A 27,809-nucleotide genomic window follows, 5' to 3' on the forward strand; every position below is an offset into this window, starting at 1 on the left:
GCACAATATTTTCATGGACCTATTAGCTGCCCTATTTTACAATGTGCACCAACTTAATATAAAGCTACACTGTTTCCTGACCAGCACAACAAATATACTTTACAAGGAGACAGCGAGACAGCGAGACAGCGAGAGAGACAGCGAGACAGCGAGACAGCGAGACAGCCTTTCACTTACCCCGCAGTGCGTTCCACTGACAGGAAGTTCGGCATTTGCGTTCCAAATGCCGAAATTCCTGTCAGTGGAACGCACATGCGTTCCACTGCGGAAGATAGGAGCTCAGGGACCGGACACCAGGTTAGTTCACCCGTGTATAAGCCGAGAAGGCTTTTTCAGTATACAAAAATGTGCTGAAAAACTCGGCTTATACACGAGTATATACGGTAGCAAAAGACCGACCATCTGGGAAGCGACTTTTCACAGTCATATTGTTGTGCGCAAAGATCAGAAATTTGTACACACTTAAAGGACTATGTAACGATATCCCCTAGGAATTTAAATAAGGGGCAGAGCATGTTCAATAGTAACCATCCCAAACCTCATAAAGAAGCGAAGGCTTTTTTATGCGGTTCATGAGGCTGATGAATATTTTAAAGAATTGAGAACAAACATCAGTGATGTAAAAAAAATAAATAAAAGAAACTAGAAAAAAACTTCATGGAGAACCTTATGCAATAAAGCACTAGGTACTTTCAGCATTAAAAAGTAAAATTTTATTGTAATAAAAATATGTTGAAACATTTTTTTTCATGTTTCACTTTATTTTTTGAAGCATAATTCAACAATAAATCTGTTGAATGTACAATGTGTGGTTTATTCTGTGTATTTTACAAATATATGCATTAACAAGTAAATAAAGGTTGGAATATAAAACATCTCAAATGTACATGTAAAGGGTTTTACAGAAAACAGATGCAAGATGCAGAACAAGTTACACAGGTGTACTAATATGCAACCAGACATATATAAAATACACATCTATACACATCTATAGAAAACACAAACGTGTGTTATGTACAAAAATGTATATAATTATGCAGGCAGACAAATGTAATACTCATATTTAACCTTTTTTATTTATGTGTATTGAGTGTACCATCAAATGACATAACTATAATTAAGGATGCAGACATAAGCAATACAGGTATAAATAAAACTTTGTTTGTTATAACACTACACTGACAAAGGTTTATAATTAAACTGGCAGACATATGCTGTACGCATTAGTACAATAGACACCTGCTATTGCTTTTACTGCTAGAAGCACCTAATTACTAAATGAGTGACGTTCAGACACCACACCATGTGGGACTGGTACAGGCATTAGAAATTAACATACACACGCCCCCAAAGGAGTCGCAATTCGAGGAACTATCGGCACATGGTCGTGGAGCGGAAAATTATACACACTACATGATCGTTAGGTGGATTGGCCGGAAAATATTAAACAGTATGACCAATCAAATGAGCCGACAATCGACACTTTGGCACGTCTTTCAACCATCGTGTCACTATACACACTAATCCGTTTTATTCAATTAACAAATTTAGGGCCCATCCCAAAAAGGAGACAACACCTCCCTCAGGAACGGCCACTCCACTGAATCCAACACTTTTGCAGCATCCAAAGAAACCATGACCACAGATGTATTAGAGAGTGACCGTACCTGATGGAGGGTAAATAACCTTACAAGATTTATAGATGTTGAATTACAAGGCATAAATCCCGTTGGATCAGCATGTACCAGTTCCAGTATAACCCTTTTCAACCTCAAGGCCAATAATTTAGCTAATATTTTAACATCTGTTGTTAGTACGATCAACCAAATTCCACAGCGCTGTACAGAGAACTCACATCATTCCTTCCCCAATGGAGCCTACAGTCTAAATTCCCTAACATCATCATCACCATTTATTTATATAGCGACACTGATTCCGCAGTGCTGTACAGAGAACTCATTCACATCAGTCCCTGCCCCATTGGAGCTTACAGGCTAAATTCCCTAATATACACACACAGACGGAGAGAGACTAGGGTCAATTTTGATAGCAGCCAATTAACCTACTAGTATGTTTTTGGAGTGCGGGAGGAAACCGGAGCACCCGGAGGAAACCCACGCAAACACGGGGAGAACATACAAACTCCACACAGATAAGGTCATTCTTGGGAATTGAACTTATGACCCCAGCGCTGTGAGGCAGAAGTGCTAACCACTTATCCACCATGGTTTGGCATAGTTTGGAATACTATCAAACAAGATCCTGGTGTCCGAAAGTAGGCATGAGGGGAAGTAAGAAAGGGGTCTGGCCAACCCCCTCTGAATGAAGGCTATTGGGAAACAATTATGAAAAGAGTATCCACTAGCTCAATATCAACTCTGATTAAAGAAAATGCTTCTAAAGTCTATTTTACATGGTACTACACCCCACACAATTTATCAGCTATGTATCCCTCAACCATCTTAGACTGTTAAAGAGATTATGGTCAGAGAGGTCATTCCTACATATTTAGTGGGCTTGCCCCAAAATTTGACAAAGTACAAAACCTCTTGGCCTCACTCCTTCAGTGCCCTGTGATTAAATATCTCTGGACCTTTCTTCTTTGCTACCCACTACAAGATGTAGACAAGCATTCACCTAAATTAGCTCCCCACCAGAGGCGGAACTAGCAAGTTGAGGGCCCCAGTGCGGGGACGAGGGAACCGGGGTTCCCAATCCTCTGCATCTGCCATGCAGTGGGCCCTATTATCTCCATGGGCCCCCGGTGCAAGGCACCTGTTGCACCAATGGTAGTTCCACCACTGCTTCCCGCATTCTGGTTGCAGTTAAATGCCTTATTGCTAAATTTTGGAAAAAGTGAGACCCACCCCACGTTTCTTCACTTTATTCCTATATTTGGTTTATAGCACGCATGGAAAATTACAGATTAAACTAAAAACCTCGACTGTTTACCAAGGACATCATCAACATCAGCTACCTTTCTAGCAAACCCTTACAATGTCACAGGAACACAGGATAATGTGCTGGTAAGTTTAGCAGATTTGCAGCTACTCTACTTTGCATTTTTTATGTCAAATCTCACGTTTGTTTTGTTTTTTTTTATTAAGTGTTATCTCTATTTTGGTCCCAAAACCATCTTCCCTTTTAATTGTCCATCTTATTAGAATGATGCATAACACTCTATATATCAATGAAAGAGAAATATTTGCACACAAGTTATACGTACTAGGGCTGAGGGCTAAGGAATGTTGTTCGATAACTGCTAAGATCTAAAATGGCATCTAAACCTTAGTATTAAGGTAGATCTAACACTAGAATAACAAAGGTAGTGGTGCTGGAACCTATGAAACCATAAGATAACAATAGTTGGGAATACAGCAATCAGTAAAAAAAAGAACAAATGTACATTGTGTAGTTTATATAAATGAGTTCTCTCTGGGAATCTGTCCAATTTCTGATCAAAAGTCTAATTAAAGTCTAAATAAATTCCCTAGTGGCCTATGAACTAGTGTTTAGGCATGTAACAAAAAAGGGTAAGCCATTGTCATTGTCCTCCCAGCAATGCATTTCAGATGGAATCCTTCTACAGGCACTATGGATCATCTTAGTTATTGCCTGTAGAAGGATTCCGCCCATAGAGCATTGATTACTTTATCTATTTCATTTCCCCTTTGTTTATTTTATACAATTCCAATGCTGATGTGGCAGTGTCAGGGGACCCCCCTCTGTTTCATTCATCACAATCAGCACTAGCAGACGTGCTTCCTTTCCCAGCACCTGGGACACACTCTCATGCGACACTGTAAACAACTTTAATTCATATCCTCATAATCTCCCAACATTCGCTGTCACAATGTTCTCTTTACATGGTCTTCCCCTAAGATTTTCATTCCTTCAATGCATTCTGAGAGCAGTGAAGAGACTAATTTTCCTTGTCAACCTTTATTCTATTGCTGCCCTGCTCTGCCATTCCTTACACTGGTTGCCTGAACTTTACAATATCCAATATAAAATACTTCTACTAACATGGAAAGCCATTCAGAGACCTACAGGAACATACATTGCTTCACTAAATTTCAAAATATCTCTGAACTCGAACCCTCCACTTTGACCAAGATATGCATACTTAACCTCAGTCACCGCTTGCTCTTATTTCTGGGTACAGGGCATTTTGCAGGCTACACTCACTTTGTGGAATACCCTCCCACATACATAGACTTTCCCCTAACCTTCAAGCATTCAAGGAAAACACATTTCTTAAGCCAAGTTTACCAATTTCCTAAACCACCTTATAATCATGCTATTCTACCTGATTACCATACCCTACACAGGTCACACAAAACTTATTTTTTTTCCCTTACTATACCTATACAGACCAAAATTACTGTGTGACTGGATCATATTGCCCCACTAAGCACTTTTTGCCATTGCAATTTAGCTGGACCAATATATAATCTATTCATCATCATTATTTATTTCTATGGTGCTACAGATTGTGTAGTACCTGACATGTTTGAAATAAATGAGACCAGGAAGCATAGTAACAGGTATATGGGTAAAATTGGGCAGAATAATTAATACATGAATGCAATTAACAAAACTAATCACATGACAAATGAAAAATTCAGCATCATGAAAAAGAACATACAAGGTAAATTGATAGAGCACAGACATGAGACATTCTTAACCTCATGTATCAAACACCTATTTTCCTTGGATTGTGAGCGGGATCATCTTACCTCTTTGTCTGTTTACCAATACATAGTCCTGTTTTTACTGTGTTTATTTAAAACTGTAAAGTGCTGTGAAGTATGCTGGTACTATAAAATAAATGTTACTGCTAATAATAATAATAATAATAATAATAATAATAATAAACACAGTGTTTGATTGCTTCCACTAGTCTATGTGCAGGTGTACTCATTGTCCAATCACTATTTTGAGGGGTGGAGTTTTCACACAGTTTGTGCATTGCTTCAGCCCTCATCAGTCAGTGATGCTTGAAGGTACCATTGATTGTACTGCATATGATGCTCATGATGGTTCTGCTGCAAGGGAGATAATCTGCACGTTAACCCTCTACTGCTTCTCCATGACCTTCTACTCAGTGTATTCTGTCATCGCATACACAGCTCATGGCTTCTACATTTGCCAGTATTCGTATCCTACAGAGGTCAAAATATGGAACTGCAAAATCCAGCATGAGCACCTGGAACAGAGGTTGTTACATAGGAATGGGATGTAGCAGGTGAGAGCCAAGCCTGGGTAACTGCGCCAATTCTTGATTTGCTTTGTTTGGAGCTGTGCTCGGTCACCAACAAGCTCCTTTTCACTCACACAGATGTTTTGCTGTTATACTCAGTAATAACTATATTATACAGGTGATTGCAAGTCATTGTAAAGATTGTGTTTTGCTCTCATTTTGTAAATATACCTTCATATTGAGTATACACATGAATTGTATTTGTTAAAACAATGTGATTGTTTTAAACTAATGAAAACTCGGCTGTTCTCTTCTGGGTGTAGAAAGGAAAGTAAAGGAATGCTTACAGTATGGATTGCTGACATTTAAAAAATAGACGCAAATTGCATGGTGTTATGCAAAATATTTTGATAGCCAATAAAAAGAACTATCAACATATGAATATTTAAATGCAAGAGATTCATAGATACTTAGTTTATTGTTAAATGCAGGAGCCTTACTCACGTTATGTTAAAAGAACAAAATAGCTTTTTTAAATATGTCATGCAAAGTATTTATATGTTTTAGTTTAAAAAGTGTCTTCTATGTTGGGTAGCACATTTTACTTGACACTGACAATGATTAGATGTTATCAATGTCTGTTTCAAACTCCCATTGTCCTGTAGATTGTAAGCTTTCGAGCAGGGTTCTCTTACCTCTCTGTCTGTAGGTATTACCCAGTATTGTCTTATTAATGTTTGTTCCCAATTGTAAAGCGCTATGGAATTTGCTGGCGCTATATAAATAAATGTTGATGATGATGATGTTAAATAGAATTATCATGGCTACAATTTGTGTAAATAGAGTTTTTCGGAAGAAGAGGCTCCTGCTTTTGCTTCACTATTCCATACTGTATTTGTATATTTGTATTTGCTAAATTCATAGTCTATGATTGGAGCTGGGAAGATGGTTGATTCCCTCTGTGGTGTGGTGTGGTTGGGGTAGCACTGGAAACACCAAATGGCCAAATACTAACTTTTATCTATTAATTTTAACTATTTTGCCCATCTCCATTTAACAGTATAAATACTAGAAAGCTTGGATATGGCCCCATTATCTGAATATTTGCTATAAAACAAGAGTTCAGTACAAGAGCAGTATTCTCACATAGCATCGCTTTGTACAAATATCTCAGTCTGTTCTGTTTTGCTGTAAGGGTTACGCGAGAATAATATTGTAGTAATTGGTAATCAGTTATGTTACAGTATGTCCTATATATAATTACATCTATGTGACACTTTTAGCAAGATAACACAAACTGCTCCATATCTACAAAATATTGTTATGACATCAATTAAATAGTTCTTTTTAAAATAATTAATATGTGACTTGCATGTATCTAAGAAAGGTATATGCTTTTAATTTAAAAAAAACAGCACAATGAATTACGGTATACATTGCATATATATGTTCGCGTACATGTAATGTGTATGTTCTATACAGTATATACATGCTGCTGGCATTAGTGGTTTTTGCTATATTACAGTGCTTTGTCTTTCAGGCACAGATTAGGGATAATAATGTTTATTGCAGCAGCAGCAGCAGTTTCCCCTTCACACTCCACTAGTTTTAACTGATGACTGCAGAGCTGGAGACATACAAAAGGCAAGGACTCTCCATATGCCAGCCCCTTTATTTACATCCCTGCTATATACTATGTACTGTATTTTACTTCCATGTATAGCTTTTCCAAAATGTACAATTTATATATGTGCCACAAAAATTGACGTGCAGCCAACTTCCAATCGGGCACTATATATCAAATGACCTATATTACTCACAAATCATTTGTTTATTTTTATTATTACCTTTTACTGACTTGTTTAGGACTAGCATATTACACAGTGCTATTACCAACAGAGAATGTTTGTTTATTCACATCCGTCCTTGCCCTAATGAATCAATCGAATTCCCAACATCAAACACACAAATGTGCAAACCACTTGGGACAATTTAGTCAATTATTATATTTTTATTTTTAGACCATGGTCAGAACATTGCAGTCCCTAGAGAAACCTACATAAGCATGGGGAGAACATATAAATAGCACCTTGATTAGAATTAAACCCAAGTTCATTACTAACCACTGTGCCACAATACCACACATCCATATGTACATTTTATTTACATTTTCTGCATAGCAAACATTAAAAAAGACATGTCCTCTCTGCACACTTTCTCTGTTTCCTCTCTGCCCACTTTCTGTTTCCTCTCTGCACACTTTTATTGTTTCCTCTCTGCACACTTTCACTGTTTTGTCTCTGCACATATATTCATATTGTCGCTACCAATAAATATTGTCTGATGCGATTAACGTGGTTCCAAAGCACATAGGTTTTATTCGCAAGGTATATTAAAAGGCAAAGTTTGGTATGCATGAACATCCGCCTGCAAGCACTGACACAAGCTTCTATGAGAACACTCTGGGGTCCAAAACACATAGCTCAACAATTTATACACTGTACAGTTGTAAAAGTAGTTACATCACTGAGATATACAGTTACAGTTGTAAGGTCTTCATTCATTGGTTGAAGATTCGTGCACTCTCAGGTACTCTACTTGGCATTGGTGGATTCCTCTTGTCATTGTTCTTGAAACTGCCAACTGTCCTTTCCAGAGGCTCCCACCTCTAGACCTGTATAACTGTTTTTTTTTATGACCCCTGTGTACTAGCTATTTGGTGTATTAAATAGTGATATTGTTTATAACTTGTGTTCTCAAGGTGCGAATGATACACAAATAACACCAGAAGCGTTATCATAAAATTGCGAGCAGTTTGATACCAAACTGGATGTATTTTAGATGTTGTAAACTTTTTTTAGCTTTTTCACTACATTATATTTTATATGAAAAGTTTGTAAAATACATTAAACAAATTTAAATGTTATAATAAAATTTGCTCTATATGAATCACATTGCAGCTGATTGTAGTGTACAGAAAATATCGAATTTCACCTTCATTCAATTATTTAACTTTGACAACAATTTCTCTGTTTCCTTTCTGCACACTTTGTTTCCTCTCTGCACACATTCTCTGTTTCCTCTCTGCACACTTTCAATGTTTCCTCTCTGCACACTTTCAATGTTTCCTCTCTGCACACTTTCAATGTTTCCTCTCTGCAGTTTGTTTTCTCTCTGAATACTTTCTCTGTTTCCTCTCTGAATACTTTCATTGTTTCCTCTCTGCACACTTTCTCTGTTTCCTCTCTGAATACTTTCATTGTTTCCTCTCTGCACACTTTCTCTGTCTCCTCTCTGCACACTTTCTCTGTTTCCTCTCTGAATATTTTCATTGTTTCCTCTCTGCACACTTTCTCTGTCTCCTCACTGCACACTTTCTCTGTCTTCTCTCTGCACACTTTCTCTGTCTCCTCTCTGCACACTTTCTCTGTCTCCTCTCTGCACACTTTCTCTGTCTCCTCTCTGCACACTTTCTCTGTCTCCTCTCTGCACACTTTCATGGTTTCCTCTCTGCACACTTTCTCTGTCTCCTCTCTGCACACTTTCTCTGTCTCCTCTCTGCACACTTTCAGTGTTTACTCTCTGCACACTTTCATGGTTTCCTCTCTGCACACTTTCTCTGTCTCCTCTCTGCACACTTTCAGTTTTTCCTCTCTGCACACTTTCATGGTTTCCTCTCTGCACACTTTCAGTGTTTCCTCTCTGCACACTTTCAGTGTTTCGTCTCTGTATAGCGCCTGCGGGGAACAGGACAGACGCAACACAAAAGAACTTACCTTGTAAACAATGGTCACCTCCAGTCCGCTTCCGATATCCCAGCTGCGATTCGATCCCGGCAGATCAGCAGCCGCAACCCTTGTCACTTCCAACCACGTCCCTCTAAGAAAGAGACAGAGATTACGGCCATGCCTACCAGGAAAGGGCTGTCCGAGAATACGGCAATGAACGAGGACACTCTCAGTCCAAGCCCACTTGCCGCCTCCTCACTTTGCTCTCGCCAAGGCACAGGGGACTACAGGCACTTGAGGCCAGAAACAGTCCCGCCTCAAGTACCTCGCACACCTCCCGGTGAGGGCCTAACCGAAAGGGGGAATCGAGCGTGATACTCACCGAGACACTCCCACTTCTGATCCGGTTCTCCTGCACCTCCCCGACACCTGCAGATGACAAGGAACACACAGCCTCCCTCTGCGCTAACGGTGAGACTAAAGGTGTGCACCCACAAACACTAAACTGACTACAACAGCGACCAGACCCTAACAACACTCTAATGGTCGGCAACGCAACTAAGTCAAACAACTATAACTAATTAGGTGTGGTGCACTAACGGAACTACTCACTAACCACTACGGGGAACACCAGCCGGTGTTCACGGACTATCCCGGAGGGCGGGTCCTAACCCCCTCACCCAGGTCTAACCAAGGAGACTGTCTCCTTACTATGAGGTCACCCACGGACCCTAAGGACCGGCTGCACCAGGCCCGACTGAGGCTTGCTGGAACAGCACACTAACCCACGGGCCGACTGCCGCACGGAACAGCCGATCAAAACTGAACCGCCCGACTGCCTGTACTCGGGTATCGAACACGTGTCCTTACACCCGGAACCACAGGATAACCTGCACGGAACTCGAGCTTGGGGACCCTCAACCAGAACCATGGGCCGCCCCTGGAACTGCCTCAAGGTGTGCTGCACCGCCACTGACTCACTCAGTCACCCTCACTGGGAACCAGCGTGACCCCAGGGACCTAAGGGACGGGAAAGCTATGTTTATTCTTCCCTGACTATGTGTAAGCTGGTAACTACACTTGTTCCCCACAGCACGGGTTAGTAGAGGAAAACACAGGAAACAAGAGCCTACCTTTAATGGGGGCCTGACGTCTTGCCCCTGGACACAATTATGTAGCACACCCAAAGATACAGTAATAAAGCCAATACTCGCCGCACAGACAGAATAAATACAGTACTTTGCACGCTACTCACCAGAGCACACAGCTGCTAGCCAACCAGTCGGTTGCTACAGCACCCACAGGAGCCTCCGCTCTACTGTACCTCCTAACTCCATGTGCTCACCTCACAGGGCCGCACCTACACTCACAAGGCTCTCACGCCTCTGTCACACCACCAGGGCCTTCCGCCCTTCACACCATGGGCCTCTGCCCAGCTACACACAGAGCCTTGTGCTCTGTTTACGGGCTTTGGCCCCCTCTCTAACTCAGCCCACTACCTAGGGCCTTGTGCCCTGCTACCTAGGGGCACTAGCCTACTTAGGCCTTAGGGCCTTCCTATCTAGCTACTAGGGCCTTGTGCCCTGTCTACAGTCTATGGGCTATCAGCCCCCTGCCAAGGCCATGTGGCCTTTCCAATGGCCTCTAGGCCACTAACTAACTAAGGGCCTTCTGCCCTTTTACACCTGGGGCTCTGAGCCCCCCTGCCTAGCTAACTAAGAGGGCCTTGTGCCCATTTACCACTTTATGGCCCACTACTTATCGAGGGCCTATTGCCCAGTTCCCTGGGCCTTGTGCCCCTAATACAATGTCCCCACGGGCCTTGTGCCCGACCGTGGCCACGGGCCTAGTGCCCGACTTAATGCTGAGCCTACTTACCTGCTCCTCGCAGGAATCTCAGCTTGCCACGCCGTCTTCTGCCTTCCTTTCCGGGACTTTTAGACCCTCCAGCCTGCGGCGCCTCTTCTCCCGTTCGGTGCGGGTCTTCTGGCTGCTCTGGAGGCGGGGGCACTCTCAGCCCTGACAAGGGCTCCCCGCCTATGGTCTCTGCTCTGGCGGCTTCTTCTGTTCTTCTCTCTCCGCCAACGACTGGGTTCTGCCAAAATGGCGCCGGCCGGCGACTTATATAGTCGCCAGCGCGACGTCATCAGCCGGCGCTGATTGGCTCGCCGCGGTGCCAATCTTTCAAATGGCCGGGCGCGAGCCGTGATTGGCTCACGTATCCGGCCGCTGATTGGCCAGCAGGGAAAGATGAGCCCTGATTGGCTCATCCTTCCTCCGTGGAGAGGACCTGCAGGAAAGAAGACATACTTACCGCCGCTGGAGCGCTGGACGGATAAGTCACTTCTTTCTTCGTTTTTCACCCTCTTGCTGGGCACAGGAACCGGAGACATCTCCTGTCCCTCCAGGGACACGGCAGCAGCGGGCATCTTCGCCCGCTTCTCGGGCACCAGCTCCGGGGGCATCTCTACATCTGCATACTTTGTTTTCTCTCTGCATACTTTCTCTGTTTCCTCACTGCACATTTTCTCCATTTCCTCACTGCACACTTCCTCGGTTTCCTCTCTACACACTTTCACTGTTTCCTGTCGGTACACTTTCATTGTTTCCTCTCTGCACATTTTCTCTGTTTCCACTTTCCAAACTTTCACTCTTTACTCTCTCCACACCTTCTCTGTTTCCTCTCTGCACACTTTCATTGTATCCTCTCTGCATACTGTATTGTACTGTACTGTATGAATTTTGTGTTAAAAAAAATTAATAATTAAAAAATTTGCATTGTACTTCCCTCCCCTAAATCTTCAACCAGCCTCAGCGCTAAACGGTCTGGGCTGATTTCCACTATAATAGGAATACCACCGTCCTGCGGCTGCGGTGGAATAGTGAAAAACAACCCCAAGCAGATTAGCAGAGGGGGATTCCACTATGGGAAGGAAGGAGTGCATATATAGTATGCTCCCCCTTTATAGATGCTGCAAGCCCTGCTATTAAAAAGTGCTGGGGCTCTTCCCAACCCCATGGGCTGTGGGGACTGGAGTAATTAACAATATTGGAACCCCTGGAGTTGCAAATTATCTAGTATATTAGACAGAGGTTCCTATGATCCCTACATTTTATACTAAAAGGCAAAAATAAACAGACCTACAAATATTTTTAATAGGCTTCACTGAATAAATTACTCCTCAAAACCCATTTTATTCAATACAAAACTTGAATCATCATCATCATCATTTATTTATATAATGCCAGCAAATTTCGTAGTGCTTTACAATTGGGAACATACATTAATAAAACAATACTGAGTAATACATACAGACAGAGAGGTAAAAGGGCCCTGCTCGCAAGCTTACAATCTATGAAACAATGGGAGTTTGAAACACAAGGGCATGTGCTACATCATATTGCACATTGGACCAGCTAGAATGCAAAGGTAAAAAGTATTGAGTGGGCTGTGAGATCAGTCACACGGCAATGTTGGTTAGAGGGTTGTTGTCTTGTGTTAGCTGTGTAGAGGGTGATAATTGGGTAACCTAGGGAGATTAAGATGCTAGTTGAGGAATATCATAAGCTTGTCTGTAGAGGTCGGTTTTCAAAGAAGACTAGAGGAAAGTCTTGTTGTGCGAAGGAGGGAATTCCACAAAGTGGGTGCAGCCCGAAAAAAAGTCCTGAGAGAAGCAGATCTTGTGCAGAACGGAGGTGTCAAGTTGGGAAATATTTTGAGACAAGTAAGGAGATGTATGTCGGTGCAATTTTGTTGACGGCCTTGTATGTTAGTAGAAGAATATTATATTGGATTCGTTGAAAAACAGGCAACCAATGTAGAGACTGACAGAGTGGCTCAGCAGAGGAAGAATGGTTTGCAAGGAAAATCAATCTAGCTGCTGCATGCAAAATAGATTGTAAGGGTTCAAGATTTTGGGAAGGCCAGTAAGGAGGGAATTGCAATAGTCGATGCGGGAGATGATGAGTGCATAAATTAAGATTGTTGCATTGTCTTGTGTGAGATATGTGCGTATTCTGGAGTATGTAACATGATTTAGATATAGAGTAGTTGTGGGGAACAAAGGATATTTGTGGATCAAGGATTACACCAAGGCATCGAGCTTGTTAAACACAGCAGAGAGATCAAAGAGAATTAGAAGAGAGTAATGGCCTTCAGTTTTTGCTGTGATGAAATCATTGACAACCTTGGTCAGCGCAGTCTCTGTGGAGTGTTTAGAGCAAAAACCTGACTGAAGAGAATCCAGTAGGTTGTTTGCTGTAAAAAAGTGTGTGAGGACGAGTGTAGGCTATTCTCTCGAGAAGCTTGGAGGGGCATGGGATTTGAGAGATGAGGCAGTAATTTCGGAGAGAGTTTTAGTCAGAATTTAGATTTTTCAAAATAAGAGTAATCACTGCATTCTTGAATAGTGATGGAAAAATACCAGTAGAGAGAGAGAGAGATTACAGATTTTAGTTAGAGGTGGAATGAACACAGAAGACAGAGACCTACCAATTTGTGAGGATATGGGATCAAGAGGACAGGAGGTAGAGTAGAAAGATGAGAAGAGAGTAGAAACGTCCTCTTCATTTGTGGGATGAAATGAAGAGAAAGTGCCAGAGGGTGCTACAAAGGAATTGTGCTGATTGCTTGTCGAGGGAGATGTTCCCATTTCAAATTTCTAATGAGAAATAAAATCTTTTTTTCTTCCATCTTGGTCCGTCAGAGTCTAAATAAAACACTTCAAAAAAAATCATTGTAAAATATGACCCAGCAACTCCCTACAAATGTAAAATGCTAAATTGTTATAACTGGAAGTAACTCTGAACTTTGTCCATTATACTGAGACTATTGGGGTCATTGAGGGTCCCAATCTTGTTAATTAAGCTAGGTACACACTACAGAAAATATCATCCGATGCGATATCTTTAACGATTTTATCAGTGACTGAAGGTCGTAATCGGCACGACGATTCATGTGTACACACTTACATGATTTTACACAATTTGCCTTCAGATCTGTTCTCTTTATCTGTCATAGCCATCTGCTGAATACCTTGTGACTCTGCACACTCTATGGAGATCTAATTACACTGCTGGTCTTGAGTGCATACATACTGCAGAATTTGCCCGACATCGTTCAATCGTTTATATGTAGATTTTTAGTCCGGTTGTAGAATCAAATGAAACGATACGGTGTGCTTTGGTATGATAAAACATGATCGTGGGAGTGTACACGCTAATGCAATATCGGACCTAACAGTCGTTTATGCTGAGATTGACACTATACTCTGGACTTTGCTTTTCAGTGACAGCTTCTGGGGAGGGGGGACATAGGGGGTGCACACATCGTGTTTCTATGACCCTATAAAAAGTCCTAGCCTGGGACTGGTTTGTACTGCAGCAGGAGCACTCTGCACTTCTGGTCTCTCTGTTGTGGTGGGCCCAGGGTGTCTAGTTCTTGGGCTGGTTGAACATTTGGGGAAGCACGCTGCCAGTTTTTTAATTGTTTGTTTTTGTATTTAAAGTAGGTTAATTGGCTGCTATCAAAATGGACCCTAGTCTGTCTCTCTCTGTCTGTCTGTGTGTGTGTGTGTTAGGGAATTTAGACATGAATTTAGACTCCAATGGGGCAGGGACTGATGTGTGGTGAGTTCCTTGTACAGCGCTGCAGAATCAGTGGCGCTATATAAATAAATGATGATGATGATGATAGTACATACTGTGTAAGGAAACTCTTTTGTCCCATTAAAAGTATAAGACAAGACTCGATCTTCACCATCTCTGAGAATTCAAATCTCTATATTGAGAGGCAATGGTCTTCTATAGTGCCCACACCACCAATTTTTCTCACTACAATAATCTCAATCTGCAAAATGAAATCTTATTTGCAAAATCTATACTAAACGAGCCATATACATCTTCTGGACTTCAGTGGAAACTCCAACACTCCTACCCCTGTGCAAAATTCTGAATTTCTGCAAATGTGGATATTTTGCTCTGCACCAGAAATCTAGGCACATATGCGCAAATCTAGGACCACAGCGGATCATAACCTGTATTTGAGCTGTGAAGTGGCCATTTTTCCCTTCATAAATGACATCCACAGAAAATATTTTGGTTGTTTAACACACAGAGATAAAGAAAGCCTGTATCAAGTGACTATATTTTCTTGTTCTCTAAATCTTCAACTTATAATAAGTCAGTGAAAATTAAAAGTAATCGCTCAAAAATAAATTCCTCATCAGATGATATCTTACTAGTATTGGGTTTTTGATGGGACCTGTGTTTATGGTCAAATCTAACAGAGATCCATTCGCTCGGCAATCAGCATGGGTGACCTGACCTGATGGTGTATATCCAACTTAATTTAATGTTGTAATAAAAGCTGGTAATTACATTGCTTCAGGTTACAAATTATTTTGTAGTGCTACTGCCATTATTGAACCAATGTAAAACACTTTAAGCACACTATATTAGTTTTCTTTAAATGTCATATACATACATACGAGGAAAGAATGCTACAATGTCTATTTTTTTTTATAAACAATCATTAATCAGTAGGAATATGGATTTTTATCATGAATCTCAAGAATGTTATCACAAATTATGAGGAATATAAACAAGTGTGATCATGTTTGCTGTGTAAATTGTAATATATTTGTAAAATCAATGCTTTAGCTTCACGGTGCCTTATCTCATTCCTTGTTCTGTTCACTGAGTCTCGATTTATGGTACTCGTTCTGCACCATGATTACAGTCATTATTGAAACAAAGGCTTGGCCTGTAGTTAAATATGTGTACATCATGCCAGATAACATTGAAATAATACTAATAGCTATCAAGTCCTTTTTGCATTTTATCTTTCCTGAAGTTTGGAAATGTAGTAGTATGGTTACTGTTAGTGTGAATGTAATTTATTTTAAATGCCAAATAAGCTGTTTTAAGCCTGCATTTTAACATTTAACTAGGGATAATTTTAATGAACCCCATAATATATTGTACACATGAGATTTTGTACACAAGGTAACAATTTTTTATACACTATAAGTACTATCTCATCACATGGACTTGATGTATATGGAAACAAAACAAATCTGGGGTGGGGGGGGGTGAGCTTACTGGTGATCGCACATTTATATTTCCTATCTGTAATGGAAGAAGTGCGTTCCATAACATCCACCTTCCCCAAGGCTTTGCTCTTTGGATTTAAGCTGCTCCCAGATATTGCTTTGCAGCAATGATGGGAGTAAGTTGTCATGGGACCATCATCTGCTAGTTGGGGAAGTGTTGGGTAGAATGTGACTTTAAGTAGACATAACCTTTAATGCCTCTATGGGGCAGGTGTCTCATATCTAACTAATGTTTCAGGCTGATAACCCTTCATCAGGTGTTTTTCCTATTGCAGTGAAGAATTACCATCAAGAAGAAGCTGCAGGAAGTATATGCTCGGTGGACAACAGGCAACCAGGTGCTGTATAGATTGAAAGGAAAATCATCTTCTCTTTCATTGTGTTGTAATATATTATTATGGTTCTGAGGAATTCACAAAGCCATTTAGAGAGCATCAAAGAGCAACTGCACCTCCATAAGCATACAAACACAACTACATTCAATTACAAACATAAGTACTTTTCTTAAAAAATGTAGGCTTTATGCTGCAAACTCACATTTACTTTAACCCTGCAGGAAACAAATCACAATGAGAGGTAAAATCCAAACTGTTGCTCTTGGATGTGGATGCACGTTTGGCTAGTGACACAGGAGTGCTGTGAGTGACCTCAGCCCTGAAATTCAGTGCTTTTTGATGAGAATGATGTTTTTACAAAAGTTAACTAATTAATCCATGCCATGTGACTGCAAAAATAAATTATGTGGTTAAATTCAGTAGCAGAGCGTTTTGTACTGGGTGAAAGGGGTAATGTTGGATGATCTGCTATCAGGATGCATGACGTTGATGGATGTACCCTCCACTTAAGATTGGGGAAGACCATCAGGGAGATATGGAAAATAAATAGCACTTTGGATGTTCTCAAGGAGGGCTGGGAGCAACAGAACCCAATGTGATCCAGTTTGTGTCAAAGTTGTAAAACAGGTTGGGGAAGATCACACCTTTGGTACAACAACATATACATGAGGCACAGGCGAGACAAAAAAGAACCTACGATAAGTCAGCAGTAGTTAGGGCTTTCCAACCAGGTGACAAAGTTCTGGTCCTGGTACCCACACAAGAGAGTAAGCTCTTCACCCATTGGCAGGGGCTATATGAGGTGATTGAGGCTGTGGGGCCTGTTAATTATAAAGACAGGCAGGAAGGCAGGATATAACCTATTCAGACATATCATGTCAACTTGCTGAAACCTTGGCATGATAGGGAGAAACCACAAGCCGCGTTGGTAAACGCAGTTGTGCAGGAAAACAAAGTTCCCATGAGAGACGATCTGTCCCCAGGGCGGAGACGACAGACTGAGGAAATGGTTCAGAGGAACCTTGACGTGTTTTCTGAGGTGTCCGGCCATACCACGCTCATAGAACACAACATAGTTACACCTTCAGGGGTGTTGGTGAGAGTAAGACCATACCGCATTCCTGAAGCTAGACATGTAGCTGTGAAACAGGAGATTAGGAAAATGTTGGACCTTGATATCATTGAGGAATCCAATAGCAACTGGAATAGCCCTATTGTGTTAGTGGCCAAGCCAAACGGGAGTATTCGTTTTTGAAACGACTTTAGGAAGTAAAACGAAGTCTCCCATTTTGACACATATCCGATGCCCCGCATTGATGAATTAGTGGACACCTTAGCCAATAGTCGGTACCTTACGACATTAGATCTAACCAAAGGCTACTGGAAAATTCCTGTAACACCATCTGCAAAGGCTAAGACAACCTTTTCAACCCTAGATGGGTTGTTCTAGTATAAAGTTCTGCCTTTTGGGGTGCATGGGGCTCCCGCCACCTTCCAAAGAGCCATGAATCGTCTCCTAAAACCACACTAGGAGTATGCAGCTGCATACCTAGATGATATAGTCATCCACTCCCAGGACTTGGAGACACATCTACCCAAAGTGGGGGCAGTATTATGGCAGTATTATACTCGCTTAAGGAGGCGGGTCTAACCGCCAATCCAGAGAAATGCGCATTGGCCAAGCATGAGGCCAAATACTTGGGGTATGTTATAGGACAGGGTCAGATCAAACCCCAAGTTGATAAAATAAAGGATGTCAGAGATTGTCCCACCCTGTGCAGAAGACCCAGCTGAGAACCTTTCTGGGCCTAGTGGGCTACTATAGCCGGTTTATGGCTAATTTTGCCACTAGGGCTGCCCCTCTGACAGAACTCCTAAAAAAAGCTTGTCCAGACAAGTTGGTCTGGTCGGAAGCAGCGGAGGCCGCCTGGCAGGACCCTCAGGTGGCTCTGTGTTCAGCACCAATATTCCAAGCACCGGATTTCAGCAGGAGATTGTATCTCCAAACAGATGCCTCTGGAGTAGGTTTTGGTGCTGTGCTGTCGTAGAGATTTGATAGGACAGAGAAACCCATCCTCTATCTAAGCCGCAAACTTCTGCAAAGGGAGAAGAAATACTCCACGGTGGAGCAGGAGTGGCTAGCCATCAAATGGACTTCCGAGGCTCTCAGGTACTACCTCCTGGGTAGGGAATTCACCTTGGTCACTGATCATGCACCACTGAAGTGGATGCACAGGAGCAAGGAGGTGAATGCCTGGGTAACTAGGTGGTTCCTGGTGCTGCAGCCCTACCACTTCACAGTGGAGCATAGGCCAGGAATTCTACACACAAATGCAGATGCCCTTTCCCGCCGAGATGCGCTCTCCACAATGTCAACGTTACCAAGGTTGGGGACGCTAAGGGGAGAGGTATGTGGCAAATATGCCTCTTTGCCATAGTTCCCCTATAAGGGATCTGATAAAAACACAGCCATTCTGCAGCAGCAGGCTGCAGACAGGGTTAAAGGTTCCCTGGGAACTTCTTTTAGCACACACATACACATGTGTTCCATATGGGTGTGATTGGTTTGCTGTGATTTGTTTGTAGTGCTTGGGGTGAAGGATAAAGACACTGTCTCTATGTGTGGGTGGGACCACCAATGCCAGTAAGTGGCCAGCTTGCAGACAGGGAAGTAATGTCTAGCCAGATGTAGGTGGTTTTGTGTACTGTTTCTGATATGATTGCTGAACCAGCGTTGGAACTGTTTTACCATCCTGACAACTGCCAATAAACAGTTAAATGGTTCAGCATACCTGTGTCTGATTCCTGTGAATGCTGTACCTTCTCACAACATATACATACACATGCATACATACACATACAAATATACATACACACCTACATATACATACATACATACATATATACACATATATAGATATACATATATAGATATATATATATATATATATATATATATATATACATACATATATATATACATACATATATATATATATATATATATATATACTGTAACAAAAAAACAGGCAGGGCGCCTCAATGTGCATTACCAAACGTATAAAAAAGATAGATATATTATCTCCATCCCAGCCTCATTCATTGGCGGCAGAAATGACAAGGAAGGGCATGGTGTAAGAAATACAATTGTATTTTATTAAAAAAGGTAAAACAATGCACTTACATGAAGGAGTGCTAATAGATGTTGACAGGATAGGCTCAACGCGTTTCGTCCTGGTGCAACGGGACTTCCTCAGGAGCAAAATAACAGATACATATACAACATACATTTCCAGCCTTATATATAGCCGAAGCGCCATCTTGGCGCATGCGCAGATGCCGCCCATCACGGCGAATGCGTCCAAACAACTTTATTGATGCTAACAGGAGCTTATCGGACAATAAAAAACAAATATATACAATATAATAGTGCCCATTCATCATATGCCATCTAAAAATATGTGGCACAGATGTAATAACCCCTCATGCATGAATGATTCTAACACTATTAGTATACATCCAAAAATATATGAAAGTGCCTTGTAAGACAAAACAATGACATTAATTTGGCCAACTTGATAGTAATGAGTGCCATTAATTCGTTGAAAGAATCTATATACAAGCTATCCATATAAAAAAACCCTATAGCAAACATTTGTGTCAGCGCATGCGCAGATGTCATTACTCATCGCGCATAAGCTCCTGTTAGCATCAATAAAGTTGTTTTGACGCATGCGCCGTGATGGGCGGCATCTGCGCATGCGCCAAGATGGCGCTCCGGCTATATATAAGGCTGGAAATGTATGTTGTATATGTATCTATTATTTTGCTCCTGAGGATGTCCCGTTGCACCGGGACGAAACGCGTTGAGCCTATCCTGTCAACATCTATTAGCACTCCTTTATGTAAGTGCATTGTTTTACCTTTTTTAATAGAATACTATTGTATTTCTTACACCATGCCCTTCCTTGTCATTTCTGCCGCCAATGAATGAGGCTGGGAGGGAGATAATATACATCTGATTATCCAAGAAATCACTTCATGCTGTCATCTAGAGATTATCTGGTACGCAGTTCATACTTCTATATATGAGTGGTCTATGTGGGTGTTTTATACAGGTTATTCACTTCCACTTCGGGCTTATATGCTTCCTCTCACGGTAAAGAGGTTTAATAGGTGGTACATGTGTTCACAAGTGGTGTGATTTTATAGCTTGACAGTACTACTCTATGTTGCTCTATTTTCTGCATTGTCTGTTATTTGACCTACTGGGAGGAACAGCCTATGAGGAGGATCTTCCATCCCTGAATAGACGACCTAACTATACCTCACGGTACGCAGTATATTACCTCTATCTTTTTTATACGTTTGGTAATGCACATTGAGGCGCCCTACCTGTTTTTTTGTTACAGTGTCTTCCATTCTGGACTAACCATCTGGATACAGGTTATCGTGACTGCCGCTCATACTTGAGCTAAACTACACATCTGGAATTTTTCCGTTGGATATTGTACCTAATTGACACTAATATTGTTGTATTACGTTGTGGTTACTAGCGCCATTGTATATCATTTGTTGGCTTTTAATATATATATATATATACATACACATTTATATATATATATATATATATATATATATATATATATATATATATATATATACACACATACATATATAGATACATATATATATATATATACATATACATACATAGAAATATACATACATATATATATATATATATATATATATATACATATATATATATATATATATATATATATATATATATATATATATATATATATATATATATATACACACATATATACACATATCATATATATATATATATATATATATATATATATGTGTGTATAATATATTATATATAATATCTATAATATAAAAGCCTAGTGCCGTGTGTTAGTCTGTGTGTGAAAAAAACAAACAAGCTGCAGCGCCACCTGCTGGGCGGAGTTATACACTGACCTACTAAATTCTTAGCATTATCTAATATATAAAAGTAAAAGCCTAGCGGCGTGTGTTAGTGTGTGTGTGTAAAAAACTATTTTCTCAGAAAGGGCTCATCCAATTGACCTGAAATTTGGTATACTGACATTATTTGACAAAAAAATTAGAATAGTGAAGTCAGTTAACTTCCATCATCCCCCCTTCCCCCCGTGGGAGGGGTAGTAAAGGCTAAATTTACGAGTTGAGGGGTCACACTCATTTTCGTGAGGTAATTTTACCTCATGAACACACATTGAAAAGGGCGCTTGTGTCGGGAAGTAATGCTTTTCCCCTGAGGAGGCCTGGGCTAGGCCCAAATGCATGACAAGAACCTTTTTAAGACCTTAAGTAGCTTGATTTGACTAGAATGCATCAGTATCATGCACGGGTTAACTTGTATTATATATATTAGAGATGTTCACTGACCCCATTGTTTTGGTTTTGGTTTTGGATAACCAACTCACACCAAAGTCCTTTCCCTTCTGGCCAGTTCTAACATTATCAAATGCTATGCTTTTTTATCTGGGCTAAAGGCTTACCTGCGCTATATGTACTAGGAGAAATATAAATATGTCTTTAACTGCTCACTTGAGAAAACTTGAGACTTTACTTGTAGGATACAATTGCATGTTACTCCTCGTATGTTGCAAATTGGTGTGGTGTACACTAATGTGCTCTTTGGCCTTGCTCAACTAATGCTTTTTAAAAATGCCTTGGTGGCACCACAAATTTATTGCAATCTTCACACACTTTTATTTGCTTAACAAAATCATGGACATCAAGCCATTTTGACCACAGAGCTTTACATCCATAACATGTAAATGAAACATAAATAAAATGGATACTATGGGGCAGATTCAACTGGCCGCTATGTGCTGCCGCACATTGCCCGGTTGCTCACATTGATGATGACAAGGCGATGTGCCTCCATAGGCTGTTCTGAAGACACCTCGCGCCAAATTGAATCTGCTCCTATATATTTAAAAATGTATTTAATAACTTTTTAATAATTTTTCAATTTCAGAATATTCTGCAGATCCAAAGCACATGTTATCTCAGGAACTAAACTTGCCAAAGAAATACAGAAAGAGGTCCAGAGGGATGTGGAATCCTGGTTGTGTCTGGGGAACAAAAGACCTCATCTTAGTGTTATACTAGTTGGTGACAACCCTGCAAGCCATACCTATGTAAAGAATAAGATCAAAGCTGCAACCACTGTAGGTAATAACTGTAAAAAGAAAACAAGAAGTTTGTATCTATGACAGCAATAGGGATGAACTTATATATGCTCTTAATCAGGCCTAGGGCCAACATGTGGCTCTACAGATGTTGTAAAACTACAAGCCACACTGCGTGCTTTGCCAGTAGAAAGCCAGCCATAGCTAACAGGTTATGCTGGGACTTGTAGTTTCACAATATCTGGAGAACCACAGATTGGCCGGCCTGCTCTAAATCATTATGTCTCATATTCAAAGATATTGGTGCTGCCATAATGAGGCAACTTTCTTAAGCAGCTGTATTTGGGGCCTTAAACATTTTGTGAATTAATTTTAAAAATGTTTTGCTATGTATAGATATATGATTTTTATTGTATTTATTGATCCTATTTATTTTATTCTGCTTTATTGCTTATCATAAACTTTGATCAGGTGACCAAATACTATTCACATGATTTTGTGTACATAGAAGTTTTAAAGGGTGCATTGACACCAGTTTGCCCCTAAGTTTTAAACATTGTGTAAGATAAATAGGGAATGTCACATTTGTTAGCAGAGAATTTATGGCAGGGATGCTAATGATAGCACTGAGTGGTCTGCGCATGCGCAGACCCATCTTTTATGTTTTTCTCTGTTCAGCCATTTGCTGATTGCTTTTCACGTCCCCTTATCCTCCAGACTATTTAAGTCACCTGTTCTGCCAATATGGTGCCAGATTTTCTTGTCCGGTAGCCTGCTAAGCTGCTGGATTGTTTGGCTCCATTGTATATCTGGGGTATCCAGGTATTGTGTATGTTGAAGGGTTTTTTCCTCCTTTTGGGTTTCAATCTCCTTAATATTCTGGCAAATGTATGTATGAACATTTAATACCGTTATATATATATGACTATTACCGTCAACCAACTCCTCGCAAAAGGTATTTCTAAATTGACCCAAGAAACATCATTCTTATATTCCCTTATATCGACAGACTTCAAGAATAATCACAAGATATAGCTTCATTTAAAGTGTGTTGTATTATATTATAGAACAATAAACAGCGTAACAATATTTTACACAAAATATAGATTTTGTGCCATTCATCATTCTTATTGCCTGTAATATACATATATATGTAATTGTGTGTGTGTGTGTGTGTGTGTGTGTGTGTGTGTGTGTGTGTGTTAGTGTATGTATGTGAATGTATTGTGTGATGCAGTGGGAGGAGGTGGAAGACCCATGTGACCTGGGGGTAGGGAGACCAAACACACACACTCCATTCATCTCACTCAAAGTCCATAATGAAACTTATTCTTACAATGTAGTCACTGTCACGGGCACTAGGCGTTGCTTACCTGAGTTTCACCAGATGGAACTCTGCTAGAGAGGCGGGGTTATGGCACGCACCTCAAAGCAGGCAGGTGAATAATTGGAGCGACACAACAGCAGGAGAGTAGAGATAGTCTGAGGAAGTCAGCGACTTGCAGCTATGGTTAGAGGAAAGTCAGCGACTTGGAGCAGTAAACTGGAGGCTGAAGATAATGTAGACACGAGGAGTGGACGTGGATAGGTGATGGTAGGTAGAGGAGGAGTCAGTGGTCTGCGTACAGCAAGTTGTACCACTGCAGTGATGGGAAGGATAGTACTGGTGCAGGTAGGAAGCAGGGTAGTCGGTGTTCTGCATTCAGCAAGTTGTACCACCTCTATGGTGAGGAGTCTGGTCCAGATGTAGGTAGGTAATAGAAGAGTCAGTGGTCTGCGTATAGCAAGTTGTACCACCGCTGTGATAGGAGGACTTGTCCAGGTGCGGGTAGGTAGCAGGGAAGTCAGTGGTCTGCGTGCAGCAAGTTGTACCACTGCTGTGAGAAGGAATGAGGACTTGTCCAGGTGCAGGATAGTGAAGTTGAAAGGCAAACTGTGGCTGTATGGAAACAGCGCGAGTAGAGCAATGTCTTGTGAGGCAGAGATGGAAGGCACAATGAATAGTCTGTATGGAGTAGATGCCTTGCAGGGAGGAGAAGCTGGTCACAGCAGATATGCACAATAACTCTAAGTAGTAGCGTGAGGGGATATCGTAGCTTGAGTGAAAGCTTGTCCTAAATGAAGCAATGCAGTAACACAGTCTATATGGGTACTTGTACCCTGTGCAGCAAACAACAATGGATACAACTGGTATGCGAGCAATAGACAGTAGGGCATACCCAGTTGTGTAGATCCGGAATCAGCTGAGAAGTGAAGCGTTGTAGCGGTATGGGAACCGCCGCTGAGTTGAGCAGGGAGCAGCGTGGAAGCTGAAGCACGAGTAGAGCTGGAAGCAGTTTGGAAACTGTACACAGGAGTAGAGCTGGAAGCAGTTTGGAAACTGCACACAGGAGTAGAGCTGGAAGCAGTTTGGAAACTGCACACAGGAGTAGAGCTGGAAGCAGTTTGGAAACTGCACACACCTATAGAAGTTCACTGGGAGTGAGACTTCAAGATCAGGCCCCTACCTAAGGCTGCAGGTGCCTTAAGTAGGGAGGGGTGATTGATCCATCAATCACATTAGTGGTCAGGTGTAGTTGTTAAAGGGACCTGCGCATGCCCAGTGCGACAGGATGGCGGACGGCCGCGGTTCCACACAGGTGCGAGCGGGAAAGATGGAGAACCAGTGACCAGTGAACCAGTGACTCCGGTGAGTGACAGTACCCCCCCTTTTAAAGGTGGGCACAGAACACTTGGAACCGTGTTTGGCCGGAAATTTTTGGTAGAATTTTTTAAGCAGGACTGGAGCGTTAAGGTCCTCAGCGCGAATCCAGGATCGTTCTTCTGGTCCGAAGCCCTTCCAATGAACGAGGAATCGGAAAGTTCCTCGCGAAATTTTAGCATCCAGGATCTGAGAGATCTCGAACTCCTCTTCTTGATGAATCTGTACTGGTTTAGGTACAGAAGGAGGAGCAGAAAAACGATTGATAACAAGAGGTTTGAGCAAAGAGACATGGAAGGCATTGGAGATCCGGAGGTTCTTTGGTAATAGTAGCTTGAAGCATACTGGATTTATGACTTGAGTGATCTTGTATGGTCCGATGAAGTGTGGCGCAAACTTCATGGACGGAACCTTCAAGCGGATGTTTTTTGTAGAAAGCCATACACGGTCTCCAAGCTTGAGTGGTGGAATGGCTCGCCTCTTTTTATCTGCGAAAAATTTGTATCTGGCTGATGCTTTCCTCAGGGATGATCTCACCTGAGTCCAGATGGTTTTAAAGTTTTGACAAAGTCTCTCCACCGCAGGGACTTGGGTGGGAGGGAGGGCAGGAAACTCTGGGAGAGACGGATGGTGACCATAAACCACGAAAAAAGGAGTTTTTGTTGAAGACTCATGGTACATGTTATTGTGGGCAAACTCAGCCCACGGGAGTAAATCTACCCAATTATCTTGATTGGCAGAGGAAAAGATTCTTATGAAGGTCTCGAGATCTTGATTGACCCTTTCGGTCTGGCCGTTTGATTGGGGATGGTAAGACGATGATAGAGACAGTCGGATACCCAAGTTCTTACAATGAGCTCACCAGAATCTGGAGACGAACTGCACTCCTCTATCGGACACAATCTCGGACGGACAGCCGTGAATTCGAAAAAAACTCTTTAATAAAATGGTCAGACAAGGTAGAAGAAGATGGTAATCCGGTGAGAGGGACGAAGTGAACCATCTTGGAGAATCTATCCACCACTACCCAGATGGTATTACATCTCTTGCTAAGAGGAAGTTCGGTGACAAAGTCCATACTTATGTGGGTCCAAGGTTTGGTAGGGATAGGTAGTGGTTGGAGCAATCCCCCTGGTGTTCTGCGGGAAGACTTAAATTGAGAGCAGATCTCACAAGCGGCCACAAATTCTCTGACATCCTTTCTGATAGAAGGCCACTAATAACTCCGGGAAAGGATCTCATAAGTCTTTCGTTCACCAGAATGTCCAGAGAAGCGTGAAGAATGGTACCATGACAATATTCTCTTGCGTAGAGATGGTGGAACAAGAGTTCTCCCAAACGGTAGCACATTGGTGGACGAAGTGGCCAAAGTCACACATTTGGGATCCAGTATAGGATGATCGGAAGAATCCAGGATGTCAGAAGGAGGGGCAAATGCCCGGGATAAGGCATCTGCTTTCCTGTTCTTTGCAGCAGGTTTGAACGTTATAATGAGTTTGAAGCGAGAAAAGAAAAGTGACCACCTCGCCTGTCGAGGGTTTAGACATTGGGCTGTTTGTAAATAGAGGAGACTTTTGTGGTCGGTGAAGATGGTTACAGGATAATGAGCCCCCTCCAGTAAATATCTCCACTCCTCCAATGCGACTTTTATTGCCAACAGTTCTTTGTCACCGATGGTGTAGTTCTTTTCCGCGGGTAGAAGACCCCGGGAGTAGAAGGCACAAGGATGGAACTTCTGTTGTTCAGATCTTTGGGAGAGAATAGCTCCTAGTCCGACATTGGAGGCGTCCACCTCGAGAAAGAAGGGAAGGTTTACGTCAGGCTGCCGAAGAAAAGGGGCGGTAGAAAATGCTTCTTTAAGGCTTTGGAAAGCATGAAGGGCATCGGAGGACCAGTGTTTAGTATTGGCGCCCTTCTTGGTAAGGGCCACAATAGGAGAAGCAATAGATGAGAAGTTCAGGATAAAACGTCTGTAATAATTCGCAAACCCCAGGAAGCGTTGTATAGCCCTGAGGGTAGTTGGCTGGGGCCAAAGTAGAACGGCATTAACTTTGTCTGGGTCCATCTCCAGACCTACTCCGGTCACGATGTATCCCAAGAATGGAATTTGGGATAATTCGAAGGAGCATTTTTCTAATTTGCAGAATAGGAGGTTCTTCCGCAGTCTGGAGAGAACTTCTGCCACATGTTGATGGTGGGAGACAAGATCTTGAGAGAAGATTAAAATGTCGTCCAGATAGACTACAACGCACACGTATAATAGGTCTCGGAAGATCTCGTTCACGAATCCTTGGAAGACAGCGGGGGCATTACACAGTCCAAAGGGCATAACTAGGTATTCGTAATGCCCATCCCTGGTGTTGAATGCTGTCTTCCATTCGTCGCCTGACTTGATCCGGATTAGGTTGTAAGTGCCACGGAGATCAAGTTTGGTAAAAATCCGAGCACCTTTTATACGATCAAAGAGTTCGGTGATTAGAGGAATCGGGTACCGATTTTTTACGGTTATGGTATTGAGCCCCCGATAATCAATGCA

The 27,809-nt window shown here is 41.7% G+C and overlaps 1 protein-coding gene across 1 annotated transcript in view; it reads left to right on the forward strand.

Moving 5' to 3' along the window:
* Window positions 1–5,016: 5,016 nt before the first annotated feature.
* Window positions 5,017–27,809, forward strand: part of MTHFD2L (methylenetetrahydrofolate dehydrogenase (NADP+ dependent) 2 like) — a 143,144-nt gene continuing 120,351 nt past the window's right edge. The window contains exons 1-3 of the mRNA XM_075189544.1: window positions 5,017–5,248; window positions 16,319–16,381; window positions 22,419–22,615. Of these exons, the coding sequence (XP_075045645.1) occupies window positions 5,136–5,248; window positions 16,319–16,381; window positions 22,419–22,615 (373 nt within the window). The 5' untranslated portion in view covers window positions 5,017–5,135. The remainder of the gene's footprint in view (window positions 5,249–16,318; window positions 16,382–22,418; window positions 22,616–27,809) is intronic.

This window comes from Mixophyes fleayi, chromosome 1 (assembly GCF_038048845.1).
Source record: "Mixophyes fleayi isolate aMixFle1 chromosome 1, aMixFle1.hap1, whole genome shotgun sequence".
NCBI lineage: Eukaryota > Metazoa > Chordata > Amphibia > Anura > Limnodynastidae > Mixophyes > Mixophyes fleayi.